Raw genomic sequence first — 18,800 nt, forward strand, 5'->3', positions numbered from 1 at the left:
TCAAGGCCATGTTAGAAATACACATTCCGTCTGAAAGAGTACGAACGACCGACATTTATTTTAGTTACGATCTACATATTTCTTAAGTCCCAACCAATAAAATTAAATACTTTTTGAAAATCTTCCTCCTTTTAAAAACTAAATAGTGGTCCTGAAAAGGACCGATTGCTTAATAGGGGTACAGAATTTACAGTTTTTTTAACCGCCAAATCCGTAGAGGGTGCGGCCTTGCCTCTTCAGAGCGTAGACAACATCCATGGCTGTAACTGTCTTCCTCTTGGCGTGTTCGGTGTAGGTGACGGCATCACGAATTACGTTCTCCAAGAAAACCTTCAGAACGCCACGCGTTTCCTCGTATATGAGTCCAGATATGCGCTTCACACCGCCTCGACGAGCCAAACGGCGGATAGCAGGCTTCGTGATACCTTGGATGTTATCACGCAGCACTTTGCGATGACGCTTGGCGCCACCCTTTCCCAAGCCTTTGCCTCCTTTACCACGACCAGTCATTTTTCACTGTTTTATACTATTATACACACACAGCACGAAAGTCACTAAAGAACTAAATTCAACGTTTCGGCGTGCCCCTATTTATAGGTAAAACGACAAAAACCCGAGAGAGTACGAACGATATGTTCGTTTCGTTCTTCGGTCGTCAAATGAAATGGCCTCTGTTTTTCTCTCTCTCTTTCACCATCCGCGATTGCTATATAAGTAGGTAGCAAATGCTCTGATCGTTTATTGTGTTTTTAAACGTGAAGTAGTGAACGTGAAATTTTGTGAAACCCAAATGGCTCGAACCAAGCAAACTGCACGCAAATCGACTGGTGGAAAAGCACCACGCAAACAACTGGCTACAAAGGCCGCTCGCAAGAGTGCTCCAGCCACTGGAGGTGTGAAGAAGCCCCATCGCTATCGCCCTGGAACAGTGGCCTTGCGTGAAATCCGTCGCTACCAAAAGAGCACCGAGCTTCTAATCCGCAAGCTGCCTTTCCAGCGTCTGGTGCGTGAAATCGCTCAGGACTTTAAGACGGACTTGCGATTCCAGAGCTCGGCGGTTATGGCTCTGCAGGAAGCTAGCGAAGCCTACCTAGTTGGTCTCTTCGAAGATACCAACTTGTGTGCCATTCATGCCAAGCGTGTCACCATTATGCCCAAAGACATCCAGTTAGCGCGACGCATTCGCGGCGAGCGTGCTTAAGCTGACAGGGCATCAACTTGCAGTGTAGTACTCTATAATCGGTCCTTTTCAGGACCACAAACTAGATTCAATGAGATAAAATTTTCTGTTGCGACTATTTATAAAATAAAAACAAATAAGAACAAAATTCATATTCTATTATTATTATATTAATATCTTCAATCATACGTAAAAATAGTAATTCTGCCAGAGAAAGAATCAAAATAATCTTATTTTTATTATTAAATTAAAGAAGAGGTTATTACAATAATAAATATTTTTTATTTGTTCTTGGTGCTAACGTCCAGTAAAACTAGCAGTGCCAGTGTCGTGGCAAGGGACGCTGAACTTTAAACACCTAAAAAAAATCTAAATTCCGCGAAAGACAGTTTGGAAATAATGAAATTACATTGATGAGAGCAATATTTATAAAATAACAGAAAATAATAAAATAAAATGAGCTGTTTTATATTTTTTTCTATGTGTTAATTTAAGTTGTAAATATTATTGAAGAGGTCGTACGGGACTATTGACACTGTCCCTTCAAACGTCTGTAAAAAAAAAAGTTATCTAAAATTCAGCATGGAAATTGGCTAATTTGGTTGGGGAATTTAATATCTATTACATAACAAAGGATAATAAAAAAATTGTTGCTTCTTATTTTTCATTTGATTTATTTATTTGACTACATCGAGGCTAATGCATATATGGCGAGGAAATCGATTGATTTCCGAACAAATTATTTGAAAATATGCATGAAAGGTCTGATCTAATTAAGCAAACACATTAATAATTCAAGAAAATTTTATTTATTATATTAATATTATATTATTTAAGAAAGTATTTGTATTTTTAACAATAGAAAATTATTTCTGAATGCTGCCGTAAAGGAAACTTATAAATTGGTCCAGTTAAAAATGTAAATATAAAACTTCAATCAACATTTGAAAGTCTTAAAACCCATATTACATCCTTTTAAAAATGCAAAGTGACGAAATAATTATTTAAAAGTGTAGAACAATTAAAACCTTATTTTTATTAATGATTTTAAATACTAAAAAATTAAAAAAAAGTTTATACTTCAAGCCAACTTCGACATAGTAAACGACTGATGTCAGTAGCATTGTTAAAGTGCTCTCCTCCTCGATTCTCATAAGAGCAAAGGAGGTTGGTAGGAAGCGCGCGGGCCGTTTTTAACAGAAAAAAAGTGTTCTCAGTGAATTAAATGTCTGATTCTGCAGTTGCAACGTCCGCTTCCCAGTGGCTGCCACGCCAGCGACAGTTGAGAAGAAAGTGGTCCAAAAAAAGGCATCTGGATCCGCTGGCACAAAGGCTAAGAAAGCCACTGCGACGCCGTCACATCCGCCAACTCAGCAAATGGTGGACGCTTCTATTAAAATTTAAAAGGAACGTGGCGGTTCATCACTTCTTGCAATAAAAAATATATCACTGCCACCTATAAATGCGACGGCCCAAAAGTTAGCGCCATTCATCAAGAAGTACCTAAAATCGGCCGTTGTCAATGGAAAGCTTATCCAAACAAAGGGAAAAGGTGCATCTGGATCTTTCAAACTGTCGGCCTCCGCCAAGAAGGACAAGGATCCGAAGGCAAAGTCGAAGGTTTTGTCTGCAGAGAAAAAAGTTCAAAGCAAGAAGGTAGCCTCTAAAGAAGATTGGTGTCTCCTCCAAAAAAACTGCGCTGGGGCTGCTGACAAAAGCCCAAAGCTAAGAAGGGTATGGCTACCAAAAGACTGCCGAAATAAGAAAACTGAGAGGCAAAAGCCAAGGATGCCAAGAAAACTGGAATCGTAAAGTCGAGAACGCCGCAACAAAGGCGAAAGTGACTGCATCGAAGCCAAAGGCTGTTGTAGCGAAAGCCCCAAAGGCAAAGCCAGCGGTGTCTGCAAGACCCAAAAAGACGGTTGTAGTATGTGCCTATGCAATATTAAGCAATGATGCAATGATCACCCACTCGAAGGCCACAAAGTATAAGAGCATTGCCCGCTCGAAGGCAAAAAGGTATAAGTGCATGGTCAGCATTCACACGCCGACCAAATACATATTACATACGTACATACATATCTCGCTCTCCCGATAAGCTCAGATATAAGCTCAGATAAGCTCCGCCGCTGGCGTACCCGGCAGCGCAGCTACGCTAATTAGCCTAAGTCCAAATATATTGAATACTGTAAGATCAGACACTCTGTAGACCTTGAGCTGGCACAACCATATCTGCCTACTCTAAAAGAAAAGAAGAAAATCAAAGAAATAAAAAGTCAGCCCGACGGCTGCACTCAACTAGAAGGCAAACACGTGTTCTCAATTGGGCCACCTCATTACATGGCGACCGTGACAGTCGTCCAACGCTGGACGAATTGACCCAAGTTAGTGTCAAGACAAAAGGAATACTGGACTGGAAGAGGACACACAAGGAATAATTAAATGGAACCTCCAAAATTAAGGAAGAATTGACCAAAGCTGGAATACTGGACTGGAAGAAGACACACACAAGGAATAATTAAATGGAATTCCCAAAACTAAGGAAGAATCTGAGTGAGTAGAGTTCTATTGAGTATGGGAAAACACCGTGGCGGTTTGAAAACTAAGCTGAATAAACGTATAGCCCACGTAAGGTGGCTAATATACGGTCAGCAAACGCCACCGGCTTGGTCGACAGCTCTAAAGCTACAAGCAGAGCTAGACCACTTGCAGCAATATCAGCAAATTAAGGACCATAAACTCGAGAAAACTCACTCAGATAACATTAAAAAATATACCCGAAATTAATGAATTCCAAAACACCAGGCATGTCCAGCACCAGACCAGCATTAACAAAGCCAAAGAAGTCCTGCCCCCCTGGCTGCGAAGGAATCTGGAGTCCCCACTGCCTGGGGACTTGTGACACCATCGACGTCTTCAGCGGCGAAGAAAATAGACAGCAGCGAGGGAGTGTCAGCGTGCCACCCCGGCGACGCCCAGCTGACACCCAACAAATAGACAGCAGCGAGGGAGTGTCAGCGTGCCACCCCCGGCGACCCCAGCTGACACCTGATGAGCATCATCAACAGCAGAATATATAATAAAATATATATAAATATATAGTAAATTAAATATATAGATAAGGAAAATTGTAAGAAATATTGTAAAACGGAGGCATATACTATTATGCCCTGTTAACCCAATATGGCTCGTGAAGCATAGCTAGAATCAGGCAGGCAACAATGTAAAATACAATTTTTTTTTACTCTTGCGAACATTGAAAGATTTATAAATGGATAATTCCAAACATAAATGTCTATAGAGACAAATGAAATAAGTAAAACTGAAAATAAAAGTATATACAAAGAAATTTTCTATTCTATTCTCCAAAATATAAATTAGTATACCCAAAATAGGTCTAATAGACACTAAAACTGTGGACTCTACAGCCAATGTAATAAATAAAGTAGAAGTCCAAAATGCAGACTTGTTCTGGATAACCATAATACTAATTGTAATTGCATTAATTATGGTATCCAATGCATTAATAAAAATATACAACTGCATAACAAGTGTCTTAAGAAACGATACCGTAGCACTGCTAACGGTATAGATAATATTTAAGGAAGATCTTTAATAAAGTCAATTATGAATGAAAAAACGAGAAAATTATATGAGAAAATAATAAATAAAAAAAAAATATAAAACGTAATATTGAATTTATCTAGATTAGAACTAAAAAAAAAATATACAAATGCATAAATTTGAAGTTATGAGTATACCACAGCATGGACTGGGAAAAGCTTGTTGATCAGATAAAGATCAAAATGAAAATTTCAGAAATCCTATAAGTGCTTAACGCTAAACAGATCAATACAAGCTGTAACAATTAATAAGAATGCCCAAGTCTTGGTAAATAGTTATAATGAAATCAGAGAGTTGATCCAACAAAATAGAAGAATTTGGAACGCAAACAGTGTGCTAAGGCTTTGGAACTACTGGTGGCATTAAGAGAAAATTAATATTTATAAAAAATAAATTCAGTCTCCAGATAGAAATTCCAACCATAGTAAACACCCCACTAAGAATAAATTTGAATGAAGACAGCAATAACTCTGACGAGGAAGATAGGACTATAGTCAAGGAAGACATTAAAGAGGAAGATCTTCACGATCTAACTATACCAGCAAAATTAATGCAGAAGAACGACGATAAAACAAATAACGCAGCCGCTCCGAAAATAACTTAACATGGCAGAAGAAGCAGCTGCCATTAGGTCTTACATTAGGGAAGTCGCTGCACAGTGCCAGAATTTGATGGGCAAAAGATCCATTTACAAAGATTCATTAAGGCAATCAAATTGGTAGACCTAGCTAAGGGACCATTTGAAGACATTGCAGTTGAGGTCATTAAGTCAAAAATGGTTGGCACAATTTTGAACTCAGTTGACAATGAAACGACAATTCCAGCAATTATAAACAAATTGCAGAAAGTAGTTGTCGGTGAGACATCCAGTAATGTCAAAGCAAAGCTAGCAACAGTTCAGCAGGAGGTAAAACTGCAACGCAATTTACCGCTGAGTTGATAGCCTGAGAAAACTTTTAGAAGCTTCCTATATCGATGAGGGTATACCTCTAGAACATGCCACTGGTCTAAGCACCAGAGAGGCAATTGAAACCATGATACATCGTGCTGAGCACGAAAGTATCAAAACAGTACTGGAAGCAGGGACTTGCACCACTATGGATGCAGCGATAAGCGCATACATAAGAACGAGTACAAGAGTTACCGGTGACATCAATAAAGTGATGTACTTTAGAGGTAACAGACCCAACAGAGGATACGGAAATGCCAATAGAGGTAGTAACCGCGGTAGAGGCTTTAATAACAATAGTATTAGAGGCAACTACCATAACGGTTTCCAAAATAACGGTTACCAAAATAACGGTTACAGAATAACGTTATCAAAAACCGCTATAATGGAAATAATAACCGTTATAATGGTATAACGAGCCGTTATAATGGAAACAGAGGCCGTAACAACAGTCAGAATAACTACAACAGAAACAATGCCAATGTACGAGTAATCCAAGAACAGGGAAACTCGCAACAGCCTTTAGGTACTCAGTAGAAGAAGATCGTAGAGTATACACCATCAATTATAATCGCAACATATTTTCTACATTCATTCATGCCAAAACAGGCGTAAAACTAGTTTTTCTACTTGATACAGGTGCAGATATCTCTATTCTCAAAGAGAACTCTGACACATTTTCTAATATTCAAATAACCAATAAAATAAACATTCAAGGCATAAGCCAACAGAAAATTCAGTCTCGAGGACAGACTTTTATTGAGATACAGACAGGTAAATACATTATCCCACACGATTTTCATTTAGTAGATAAAAACTTTCCAATACCGTGTGATGGAATAATCGGAATAGATTTCATAAAAAAATATAATTGCCAAATCGATTTAAACCAAGAAGAAGATTGGTTTATAATTAGACCAAACAATTTGAAATTTCCAATATATATTCCCATAGCATACAGCTCTGGTATTAACACAACGTTATTACCAGCAAGATCCCAAGTTGTCCGAAGATTAATAGTATCATCAAAAGATGATAACATTTTAATTCCAAACCAGGAAATTCAAACTGGTATTTATGATGCAAACACAATCGCAACATCAAGTAATACATTTGTCCGAATTTTAAATACAACCGATTCCGACCAATTAGTCAATATGGACACTCTAAAATAAGAGCCACTTTCGAACTACAATGTAGTTCAGGCAAATAGTGAACACAGAAATAAAACTGTCTTAATCTCAATTAAGGAAAATTTCCCCGAATTGTTTAAATCACAATTAGAAATATATGCAGCGAATATATAGATATATTTGCATTAGAATCAGAACCTATAACAGTTAATAATTTTTATAAACAACAGTTGAGATTAAAAGATGATGAGCCAGTATACACGAAAAATTATAGAAGTCCTCATAGTCAAGTGGAAGAAATACAAGCCCAAGTTCAGAATTAATAAAAAGATAAAATAGTTGAACCATCAGTTTCACAGTACAATAGCCCTTTGCTATTAGTATCCAAAAAGTCAAGCCCGAATTCTGATAAAAAGAAATGGAGATTAGTAATAGACTATCGCCAAATTAATAAGAAACTTTTAGCTGACAAATTTCCACTACCGAGAATAGATGATATTTTGGACCAACTTGGTCGAGCAAAATATTTCTCCTGCCTTGATTTATTGTCAGGTTTTCATCAAATCGAATTGGATGAAGGCTCGAGAGATATAACATCTTTCTCAACCAGCAATGGCTCATATCGTTTCACGCGATTGCCATTTGGCTTAAAAATAGCGCCTAATCCATTCCAAAGAATGATGACTATAGCATTCTCCGGAATAGAACCGTCTCAAGCATTCCTTTATATGGATGACTTAATAGTCATAGGTTGTTCCGAAAAACATATGCTTAAAAACCTCACTGAAGTTTTTGGTAAATGCAGGGAATACAACCTAAAGTTACATCCTGAAAAATGTTCATTTTTTCATGCATGAAGTCACATTTTTGGGACACAATGCACAGACAAAGGAATTTTGCCGGATGACAAAAAATATGATGTCATTCCAGAACTACCCAGTTCCACATGATGCGGACAGCGCTAGACGTTTTGTAGCATTTTTGCAATTACTACAGACGTTTTATCAAAATTTCGCCGACTATTCGCGGCACATAACAAGATTATGTAAAAAGAATGTTCCATTCGAGTGGACAGATGAATGTCAAAAAGCATTCATACATTAAAATCTCAGCTAATTAACCCACACTCTTGCAGTACCCAGACTTCAGCAAAGAATTTTGCATAACAACAGATGCAAGCAAGCAAGCGTGTGGCGCAGTTTTAACTCAAAACCATAATGGCCACCAACCCCAGTTGCTTATGCATCCAGAGCTTTTACGAAAGGTGAAAGCAATAAGAGTACAACAGAACAAGAGTTAGCAGCAATTCATTGGGCAATAATACATTTCAGACCATACATTTACGGAAAACATTTCACTGTGAAAACAGACCATAGACCATTGACATATTTATTCTCGATGGTGAACCCCAGCTCTAAATTACCTAGAATAAGGCTTGAACTAGAGGAATATAATTTTACAGTAGAGTATCTAAAGGGCAAGGACAATCATGTAGCAGATGCGTTATCAAGAATAACCATCAAAGAGCTAAAAGATATAACTGGAAATATATTAAAAGTCACTACAAGATATCAAAGTAGGCAAAAAATCCTGCGCAGGAAAAGAACAATTGGATTTGCAAAAGCAAACCAAAGAATAGCTTCAGAGCCCAACGTATACGAAGTCATAGCAAATGACGAGGTACGAAAAGTAGTGACATTGCAATTGAATGACACGATATGTTTATTTAAACATGGAAAGAAAATCATTGCAAGATATGATGTTGGTGATCTTTATACTAATGGAATTCTTGATTTAGATCAATTTCTCCAAAGGCTTGAATTGCAAGCCGGTATATATGATATCAGCCAAATCAAATGGCACCGTGGAGAAAATCTTTGAACACGTTTCAATAGATAAATTTAAAAATATGGGCAATAAAATATTAAAGAATTTAAAAGTAGCGCTACTTATCCCGGTGACCCAAATAAATAATGAAAAAGTAAAAGAAGCTATATTGTCTACATTACATGACGATCCAATACAAGGAGGGCATACAGGCATTACAAAACCTTGGCCAAGGTCAAAAGACATTATTACTGGAAAAATATGGTAAATACATAAAAGAGTACGTAAGAAAAATGTCAAAAATGCCAAAAAGCAAAAACAACAAAGCACACAAAGACTCCAATGACTATAACTGAAACACCAGAACATGCTTTCGATGAGTTGTTGTGGACACAATTGGTCCACTACCCAAGTCAGAAATGGTAACGAGTACGCAGTCACTCTCATATGTGATTTAACCAAGTACTTAGTTGCCATACCAATAGCAAATAAAAGCGCAAAAACAGTCGCAAAAGCTATATTTGAATCTTTTATTCTAAAGTACGGTCCAATGAAGACGTTCATAACGGACATGGGAACAGAGTACAAGAATTCAATAATTACTGACCTGTGTAAATATTTGAAAATAAAAAATATAACATCAACAGCTCATCACCACCATACAGTTGGAGTAGTAGAAAGAAGTCATAGAATTTTAAACGAGTATATACGATCCTACATATCGACTGATAAAACCGATTGGGACGTATGGCTTCAATATTTCGTATACTGCTTCAACACGACCCCATCTATGGTACATAATTATTGTCCATATGAATTAGTTTTCGGTAGAACAAGTAATTTACCAAAACATTTTAATAAACTACATAGCATAGAACCAATATATAACATAGATGATTACGCTAAGGAGAGTAAATATAGGTTAGAGGTAGCATATGCTCGAGCAAGAAAACTTCTTGAAGCACACAAAGAAAAAAATAAAGAAAATTATGACTTAAAAGTAAAAGACATAGAATTAGAAGTAGGAGATAAAGTTTTACTAAGAAATGAGGTAGGTCATAAATTAGACTTTAAATATACGGGGCCCTATAAGATAGAAAGCATAGGAGATAATAACAATATTACGCTACTTACTAATAAAAAAAAAACAAATAGTTCATAAAGATAGATTAAAGAAATTTCATTCATGATTGAATTTAAACTTATATTTTCCTTAATCATTTATACAAATTTTCCATACACTACGTATAATTTTATCTTTGCATTACAAAATCAACTATTGTTGTTCAAACAAAAACACAAACAAAATAAAAATAAAAATAAAATAATTTGCATTTAATAATCAAAATAACTTCACTAGGTTACGTTATTTTTCAAAAGGAGGGAGATGTAGTATGTGCCTATGCAATATTAAGCAATGATGCAATGATCACCCACTCGAAGGCCACAAAGTATAAGAGCATTGCCCGCTCGAAGGCAAAAAGGTATAAGTGCATGGTCAGCATTCACACGCCGACCAAATACATATTACATACGTACATACATATCTCGCTCTCCCGATAAGCTCAGATATAAGCTCAGATAAGCTCCGCCGCTGGCGTACCCGGCAGCGCAGCTACGCTAATTAGCCTAAGTCCAAATATATTGAATACTGTAAGATCAGACACTCTGTAGACCTTGAGCTGGCAGAACCATTTCTGCCTACTCTAAAAGAAAAGAAGAAAATCAAAGAAATAAAAAGTCAGCCCGACGGCTGCACTCAACTAGAAGGCAAACACGTGTTCTCAATTGGGCCACCTCATTACACGGTGAAGAAAGCATCGGTTTCTGCTACCGCCAAGAAGCCGAAAGCGAAGACTACGGCTGCCAAAAAGTAAATTGTGAAAAAGTACAGTATTTGGTACATGTTCGCAATCAAAACTTTAGATTTATGATTTATAGATCTGAAATTTGTTTATACAAGTCCTTTTCAGGGCTACAACGTTCTGTTGCAAGAGAAAAAAACTTTAATTTAAATAGTATTTGTGTATTAAAATGTTCTACTTATTTGTTAGCTGACGTTCGCAGCAACAATAAAACGCTTCATGTCTTGCGTTATTGAATTATATTGCATATTGGCCGCATTCAGTTTTCGTTTCCGATATTTATTTGAACAGTATCACTCACTCACTTGCGGGTAGATACGTTTTATTGGTAAATTAATTTTCGATGATTGGTGATTGGTATATTGAAAAATGCATTTCTTTGGTATAAACCATTGTGGCCCTGAAAAGGGCCGTTTTGGATTGTTGTCCGCATTCGCAGGAGCCAATTATTTGGAGCTGGTGTACTTGGTAACAGCCTTGGTTCCCTCACTGACAGCATGCTTGGCCAACTCTCCAGGCAGAAGCAGGCGAACAGCCGTTTGGATTTCCCGACTGGTGATGGTCGAGCGCTTGTTGTAGTGAGCTAGACGAGACGCTTCGGCAGCAATTCGCTCGAAAATATCATTTACAAAGCTGTTCATTATGCTCATCGCCTTCGACGAAATTCCGGTGTCAGGATGGACCTGCTTGAGAACCTTGTAAATGTAGATGGCATAGCTCTCCTTCCTCTTGCGCTTCTTTTTCTTGTCGGTCTTGGTGATGTTCTTCTGAGCCTTGCCAGCCTTCTTGGCTGCCTTTCCACTAGTTTTCGGAGGCATTGTTCACGTTACTTATATTTTCACAAACACAATTCACTTATCGTGATGTGGGCCCGAACGCGTTCACGTTTATTCTTTTTTTCGAGCAGTCAATTCAGGTCTAAGTCACCCACCCCTAACTGAACGCGCCGGCAAACGGAAAAGTATAAATATTTCGCTGTCGGGGTTCGACGAGCATTCGTGTTCCGTGTGTAAAGAAGTGAAATAAACGCAAAGCAAAATGTCTGGACGTGGAAAAGGTGGCAAAGTGAAGGGAAAGGCAAAGTCCCGCTCGAACCGTGCCGGTCTTCAATTCCCTGTGGGCCGTATTCACCGTCTGCTGCGAAAGGGCAACTACGCCGAGCGTGTTGGTGCAGGCGCTCCAGTTTACCTAGCTGCCGTAATGGAATATCTGGCCGCTGAAGTTCTCGAGTTGGCTGGCAATGCTGCTCGTGACAACAAGAAGACTAGAATTATTCCGCGTCATCTGCAACTGGCCATCCGAAACGACGAGGAGTTAAACAAGCTGCTCTCCGGGGTCACAATTGCACAAGGTGGCGTGTTGCCTAATATACAGGCTGTTCTGTTGCCCAAGAAGACCGAGAAGAAGGCCTAAACGTTTCAAAGGCTAAGCTAAAAACCTACTTGTACATAAAATCGTCAAACCGTCCTTTTCAGGACGACCAAATTATTACCAAAGAATTGAAAAAAATTTTACACTTGGAATTTTTTTGTAAATAGTAAATCATAAAAAACTACTTAAAGATTGACATGTAGTACAGTTTTTCTTCTATATGCGGTATACACTACAATTTGCTTCTTTAAATACTCCCACACCACGATGTGATGCTTTACACGCGGTGTCTAAAACCACTTCAGTCTGTTCAAGGCCATGTTAGAAATACACATTCCGTCTGAAAGAGTACGAACGACCGACATTTATTTTTAGTTACGATCTACATATTTCTTAAGTCCCAACCAATAAAATTAAATACTTTTTGAAAATATTCCTCTTTTTAAAAACTAAATAGTGGTCCTGAAAAGGACCGATTGCTTAATAGGGGTACAGAATTTACAGTTTTTTTAACCGCCAAATCCGTAGAGGGTGCGGCCTTGCCTCTTCAGAGCGTAGACAACATCCATGGCTGTAACTGTCTTCCTCTTGGCGTGTTCGGTGTAGGTGACGGCATCACGAATTACGTTCTCCAAGAAAACCTTCAGAACGCCACGCGTTTCCTCGTATATGAGTCCAGATATGCGCTTCACACCGCCTCGACGAGCCAAACGGCGGATAGCAGGCTTCGTGATACCTTGGATGTTATCACGCAGCACTTTGCGATGACGCTTGGCGCCACCCTTTCCCAAGCCTTTGCCTCCTTTACCACGACCAGTCATTTTTCACTGTTTTATACTATTATACACACACAGCACGAAAGTCACTAAAGAACTAAATTCAACGTTTCGGCGTGCCCCTATTTATAGGTAAAACGACAAAAACCCGAGAGAGTACGAACGATATGTTCGTTTCGTTCTTCGGTCGTCAAATGAAATGGCCTCTGTTTTTCTCTCTCTCTTTCACCATCCGCGATTGCTATATAAGTAGGTAGCAAATGCTCTGATCGTTTATTGTGTTTTAAAACGTGAAGTAGTGAACGTGAAATTTTGTGAAACCCAAATGGCTCGAACCAAGCAAACTGCACGCAAATCGACTGGTGGAAAAGCACCACGCAAACAACTGGCTACAAAGGCCGCTCGCAAGAGTGCTCCAGCCACTGGAGGTGTGAAGAAGCCCCATCGCTATCGCCCTGGAACAGTGGCCTTGCGTGAAATCCGTCGCTACCAAAAGAGCACCGAGCTTCTAATCCGCAAGCTGCCTTTCCAGCGTCTGGTGCGTGAAATCGCTCAGGACTTTAAGACGGACTTGCGATTCCAGAGCTCGGCGGTTATGGCTCTGCAGGAAGCTAGCGAAGCCTACCTAGTTGGTCTCTTCGAAGATACCAACTTGTGTGCCATTCATGCCAAGCGTGTCACCATTATGCCCAAAGACATCCAGTTAGCGCGACGCATTCGCGGCGAGCGTGCTTAAGCTGACAGGGCATCAACTTGCAGTGTAGTACTCTATAATCGGTCCTTTTCAGGACCACAAACTAGATTCAATGAGATAAAATTTTCTGTTGCGACTATTTATAAAATAAAAACAAATAAGAACAAAATTCATATTCTATTATTATTATATTAATATCTTCAATCATACGTAAAAATAGTAATTCTGCCAGAGAAAGAATCAAAATAATCTTATTTTTATTATTAAATTAAAGAAGAGGTTATTACAATAATAAATATTTTTTATTTGTTCTTGGTGCTAACGTCCAGTAAAACTAGCAGTGCCAGTGTCGTGGCAAGGGACGCTGAACTTTAAACACCTAAAAAAAATCTAAATTCCGCGAAAGACAGTTTGGAAATAATGAAATTACATTGATGAGAGCAATATTTATAAAATAACAGAAAATAATAAAATAAAATGAGCTGTTTTATATTTTTTTCTATGTGTTAACTTAAGTTGGAAATATTATTGAAGAGGTCGTACGGGACATTGACACTGCCCTTCAAACGTCTGTAAAAAATAAAGTTATCTAAAATTCAGCATGGAAATTGGCTAATTTGGTTGGGGAATTTAATATCTATTACATAACAAAGGATAATAAAAAAATTGTTGCTTCTTATTTTTCATTTGATTTATTTATTTGACTACATCGAGGCTAATGCATATATGGCGAGGAAATCGATTGATTTCCGAACAAATTATTTGAAAATATGCATGAAAGGTCTGATCTAATTAAGCAAACACATTAATAATTCAAGAAAATTTTATTTATTATATTAATATTATATTATTTAAGAAAGTATTTTTAACAATAGAAAATTATTTCTGAATGCTGCCGTAAAGGAAACTGTTTCTGTAGGTTAATGTGAACTTAAATTATCTAATATAGTATCTTAATTAATAATATACGCTTCTTTCAGAAGTCTTTCTAAGGGATGAACGTTGCAATTTCAATAAACATTAGGAATTAGTAAAATATTTGCAATATTTCTTATTTTAATTGATGTTTTGTTATAAATTGGTCCAGTTAAAAATGTAAATATAAAACTTCAATCAACATTTGAAAGTCTCAAAATCCATATTACATCCTTTTAAAAATGCAAAGTGACGAAATAATTATTTAAAAGTGTAGAACAATTAAAACCTTATTTTTATTAATGATTTTAAATACTAAAAAATTAAAAAAAGTTTATACTTCAAGCCAACTTCGACATAGTAAACGACTGATGTCAGTAGCATTGTTAAAGTGCTCTCCTCCTCGATTCTCATAAGAGCAAAGGAGGTTGGTAGGCAGCGGGCCGTTTTTAACAGAAAAAAAGTGTTCTCAGTGAATAAAATGTCTGATTCTGCAGTTGCAACGCCCGCTTCCCCAGTGGCTGCCACGCCAGCGACAGTTGAGAAAAAAGTGGTCCAAAAAAAGGCATCTGGATCCGCTGGCACAAAGGCTAAGAAAGCCACTGCGACGCCGTCACATCCGCCAACTCAGCAAATGGTGGACGCTTCTATTAAAAATTTAAAGGAACGTGGCGGTTCATCACTTCTTGCAATAAAAAAATATATCACTGCCACCTATAAATTGCGACGCCCAAAAGTTAGCGCCATTCATCAAGAAGTACCTAAAATCGGCCGTGGTCAATGGAAAGCTTATCCAAACAAAGGGAAAAGGTGCATCTGGATCTTTCAAACTGTCGGCCTCCGCCAAGAAGGACAAAGATCCGAAGGCAAAGTCGAAGGTTTTGTCTGCAGAGAAAAAAGTTCAAAGCAAGAAGGTAGCCTCTAAGAAGATTGGTGTCTCCTCAAAAAAAACCGCCGCTGGGGCTGCTGACAAAAAGCCCAAAGCTAAGAAGGGTGTGGCTACCAAAAAGACTGCCGAAAATAAGAAAACTGAGAAGGCAAAAGCCAAGGATGCCAAGAAAACTGGAATCGTAAAGTCGAAGAACGCCGCAACAAAGGCGAAAGTGACTGCATCGAAGCCAAAGGCTGTAGTAGCGAAAGCCCCAAAGGCAAAGCCAGCGGTGTCTGCAAGACCCAAAAAGACGGTGAAGAAAGCATCGGTTTCTGCTACCGCCAAGAAGCCGAAAGCAAAGACTACGGCTGCCAAAAAGTAAATTGTGAAAAAGTACAGTATTTGGTACATGTTCGCAATCAAAAATTTAGATTTATGATTTATAGATCTGAAATTTGTTTATACAAGTCCTTTTCAGGGCTACAACGTTCTTTTGCAAGAGAAAAAAACTTTAATTTAAATAGTATTTGTGTATTAAAATGTTCTACTTATTTATTAGCTGACGTTCGCAGCAACAATAAAACGCTTCATGTCTTGCGTTATTGAATTATATTGCATATTGGCCGCATTCAGTTTTCGTTTCCGATATTTATTTGAACAGTATCACTCACTCACTTGCGGGTAGATACGTTTTATTGGTAAATTAATTTTCGATGATTGGTGATTGGTATATTGAAAAATGCATTTCTTTGGTATAAACCATTGTGGCCCTGAAAAGGGCCGTTTTGGATTGTTGTCCGCATTCGCAGGAGCCAATTATTTGGAGCTGGTGTACTTGGTAACAGCCTTGGTTCCCTCACTGACAGCATGCTTGGCCAACTCTCCAGGCAGAAGCAGGCGAACAGCCGTTTGGATTTCCCGACTGGTGATGGTCGAGCGCTTGTTGTAGTGAGCTAGACGAGACGCTTCGGCAGCAATTCGCTCGAAAATATCATTTACAAAGCTGTTCATTATGCTCATCGCCTTCGACGAAATTCCGGTGTCAGGATGGACCTGCTTGAGAACCTTGTAAATGTAGATGGCATAGCTCTCCTTCCTCTTGCGCTTCTTTTTCTTGTCGGTCTTGGTGATGTTCTTCTGAGCCTTGCCAGCCTTCTTGGCTGCCTTTCCACTAGTTTTCGGAGGCATTGTTCACGTTACTTATATTTTCACAAACACAATTCACTTATCGTGATGTGGGCCCGAACGCGTTCACCTTTATACTTTTTTTCGAGCAGTCAATTCAGGTCTAAGTCACCCACCCCTAACTGAACGCGCCGGCAAACGGAAAAGTATAAATATTCCGCTGTCGGGGTTCGACGAGCATTCGTGTTCCGTGTGTAAAGTGAACTAAGTGAAATAAACGCAAAGCAAAATGTCTGGACGTGGAAAAGGTGGCAAAGTGAAGGGAAAGGCAAAGTCCCGCTCGAACCGTGCCGGTCTTCAATTCCCTGTGGGCCGTATTCACCGTCTGCTGCGAAAGGGCAACTACGCCGAGCGTGTTGGTGCAGGCGCTCCAGTTTACCTAGCTGCCGTAATGGAATATCTGGCCGCTGAGGTTCTCGAGTTGGCTGGCAATGCTGCTCGTGACAACAAGAAGACTAGAATTATTCCGCGTCATCTGCAACTGGCCATCCGAAACGACGAGGAGTTAAACAAGCTGCTCTCCGGCGTCACAATTGCACAAGGTGGCGTGTTGCCTAATATACAGGCTGTTCTGTTGCCCAAGAAGACCGAGAAGAAGGCCTAAACGTTTCAAAGGCTAAGCTAAAAACCTACTTGTACATAAAATCGTCAAACCGTCCTTTTCAGGACGACCAAATTATTACCAAAGAATTGAAAAAAATTTTACACTTGGAATTTTTTTGTAAATAGTAAATCATAAAAAAAACTACTTAAAGATTGACATGTAGTACAGTTTTTCTTCTATATGCGGTATAAACTACAATTTGCTTCTTTAAATACTCCCACACCACGATGTGATGCTTTACACGCGGTGTCTAAAACCACTTCAGTCTGTTCAAGGCCATGTTAGAAATACACATTCCGTCTGAAAGAGTACGAACGACCGACATTTATTTTTAGTTACGATCTACATATTTCTTAAGTCCCAACCAATAAAATTAAATACTTTTTGAAAATCTTCCTCCTTTTAAAAACTAAATAGTGGTCCTGAAAAGGACCGATTGCTTAATAGGGGTACAGAATTTACAGTTTTTTTAACCGCCAAATCCGTAGAGGGTGCGGCCTTGCCTCTTCAGAGCGTAGACAACATCCATGGCTGTAACTGTCTTCCTCTTGGCGTGTTCGGTGTAGGTGACGGCATCACGAATTACGTTCTCCAAGAAAACCTTCAGAACGCCACGCGTTTCCTCGTATATGAGTCCAGATATGCGCTTCACACCGCCTCGACGAGCCAAACGGCGGATAGCAGGCTTCGTGATACCTTGGATGTTATCACGCAGCACTTTGCGATGACGCTTGGCGCCACCCTTTCCCAAGCCTTTGCCTCCTTTACCACGACCAGTCATTTTTCACTGTTTTATACTATTATACACACACAGCACGAAAGTCACTAAAGAACTAAATTCAACGTTTCGGCGTGCCCCTATTTATAGGTAAAACGACAAAAACCCGAGAGAGTACGAACGATATGTTCGTTTCGTTCTTCGGTCGTCAAATGAAATGGCCTCTGTTTTTCTCTCTCTCTTTCACCATCCGCGATTGCTATATAAGTAGGTAGCAAATGCTCTGATCGTTTATTGTGTTTTTAAACGTGAAGTAGTGAACGTGAAATTTTGTGAAACCCAAATGGCTCGAACCAAGCAAACTGCACGCAAATCGACTGGTGGAAAAGCACCACGCAAACAACTGGCTACAAAGGCCGCTCGCAAGAGTGCTCCAGCCACTGGAGGTGTGAAGAAGCCCCATCGCTATCGCCCTGGAACAGTGGCCTTGCGTGAAATCCGTCGCTACCAAAAGAGCACCGAGCTTCTAATCCGCAAGCTGCCTTTCCAGCGTCTGGTGCGTGAAATCGCTCAGGACTTTAAGACGGACTTGCGATTCCAGAGCTCGGCGGTTATGGCTCTGCAGGAAGCTAGCGAAGCCTACCTAGTTGGTCTCTTCGAAGATACCAACTTGTGTGCCATTCATGCCAAGCGTGTCACCATTATGCCCAAAGACATCCAGTTAGCGCGACGCATTCGCGGCGAGCGTGCTTAAGCTGACAGGGCATCAACTTGCAGTGTAGTACTCTATAATCGGTCCTTTTCAGGACCACAAACTAGATTCAATGAGATAAAATTTTCTGTTGCGACTATTTATAAAATAAAAACAAATAAGAACAAAATTCATATTCTATTATTATTATATTAATATCTTCAATCATACGTAAAAATAGTAATTCTGCCAGAGAAAGAATCAAAATAATCTTATTTTTATTATTAAATTAAAGAAGAGGTTATTACAATAATAAATATTTTTTATTTGTTCTTGGTGCTAACGTCCAGTAAAACTAGCAGTGCCAGTGTCGTGGCAAGGGACGCTGAACTTTAAA

General features: G+C 38.9%; 8 protein-coding genes and 1 pseudogene across 8 annotated transcripts; 4 read left to right on the forward strand and 5 right to left on the reverse strand.

Annotated features, from left to right (window-relative positions):
- Positions 1-149: 149 nt before the first annotated feature.
- Positions 150-600, reverse strand: LOC120285286 (histone H4). Its single transcript, XM_039296777.2, has one exon. It carries the CDS (start codon positions 508-510, stop codon positions 199-201), a length of 312 nt encoding a protein of 103 aa, XP_039152711.1. The 5' UTR covers positions 511-600; the 3' UTR covers positions 150-198.
- A 100-nt stretch (positions 601-700) lies between these two features.
- Positions 701-13,512, forward strand: LOC120285010. Its single transcript, XM_039295138.2, has 5 exons — positions 701-1,200; positions 2,422-2,560; positions 2,660-2,836; positions 11,725-11,913; positions 12,979-13,512. The coding sequence occupies exons 1-5, from the start codon at positions 791-793 to the stop codon at positions 13,459-13,461; spliced, it is 1,398 nt and encodes a 465-aa protein (XP_039151072.1). The 5' UTR covers positions 701-790; the 3' UTR covers positions 13,462-13,512.
- On the reverse strand, positions 10,979-11,465 carry LOC120285271 (histone H2B). The gene has a single exon (XM_039296730.2). It carries the CDS (start codon positions 11,394-11,396, stop codon positions 11,025-11,027), a length of 372 nt encoding a protein of 123 aa, XP_039152664.1. The 5' UTR covers positions 11,397-11,465; the 3' UTR covers positions 10,979-11,024.
- LOC120285262 (histone H2A) lies at positions 11,601-12,052 on the forward strand. Its single transcript, XM_039296696.2, has one exon. It carries the CDS (start codon positions 11,617-11,619, stop codon positions 11,989-11,991), a length of 375 nt encoding a protein of 124 aa, XP_039152630.1. The 5' UTR covers positions 11,601-11,616; the 3' UTR covers positions 11,992-12,052.
- On the reverse strand, positions 12,410-12,860 carry LOC120285281 (histone H4). The gene has a single exon (XM_039296764.2). The coding sequence runs from the start codon at positions 12,768-12,770 to the stop codon at positions 12,459-12,461; it is 312 nt and encodes a 103-aa protein (XP_039152698.1). The 5' UTR covers positions 12,771-12,860; the 3' UTR covers positions 12,410-12,458.
- Positions 13,513-14,752: 1,240 nt separating the features above from the next.
- Positions 14,753-15,682, forward strand: LOC120285258 (annotated as a pseudogene).
- Positions 15,683-15,975: 293 nt separating this feature from the next.
- Positions 15,976-16,447, reverse strand: LOC120285268 (histone H2B). Its single transcript, XM_039296727.2, has one exon. The coding sequence runs from the start codon at positions 16,391-16,393 to the stop codon at positions 16,022-16,024; it is 372 nt and encodes a 123-aa protein (XP_039152661.1). The 5' UTR covers positions 16,394-16,447; the 3' UTR covers positions 15,976-16,021.
- Positions 16,448-16,537: 90 nt separating this feature from the next.
- On the forward strand, positions 16,538-17,055 carry LOC120285261 (histone H2A). The gene has a single exon (XM_039296692.2). It carries the CDS (start codon positions 16,620-16,622, stop codon positions 16,992-16,994), a length of 375 nt encoding a protein of 124 aa, XP_039152626.1. The 5' UTR covers positions 16,538-16,619; the 3' UTR covers positions 16,995-17,055.
- Positions 17,056-17,414: 359 nt separating this feature from the next.
- Positions 17,415-17,865, reverse strand: LOC120285285 (histone H4). Its single transcript, XM_039296772.2, has one exon. The coding sequence runs from the start codon at positions 17,773-17,775 to the stop codon at positions 17,464-17,466; it is 312 nt and encodes a 103-aa protein (XP_039152706.1). The 5' UTR covers positions 17,776-17,865; the 3' UTR covers positions 17,415-17,463.
- Between the last annotated feature and the right edge of the window lie 935 nt (positions 17,866-18,800).

This window comes from Drosophila simulans, chromosome 2L (assembly GCF_016746395.2).
Source record: "Drosophila simulans strain w501 chromosome 2L, Prin_Dsim_3.1, whole genome shotgun sequence".
NCBI lineage: Eukaryota > Metazoa > Arthropoda > Insecta > Diptera > Drosophilidae > Drosophila > Drosophila simulans.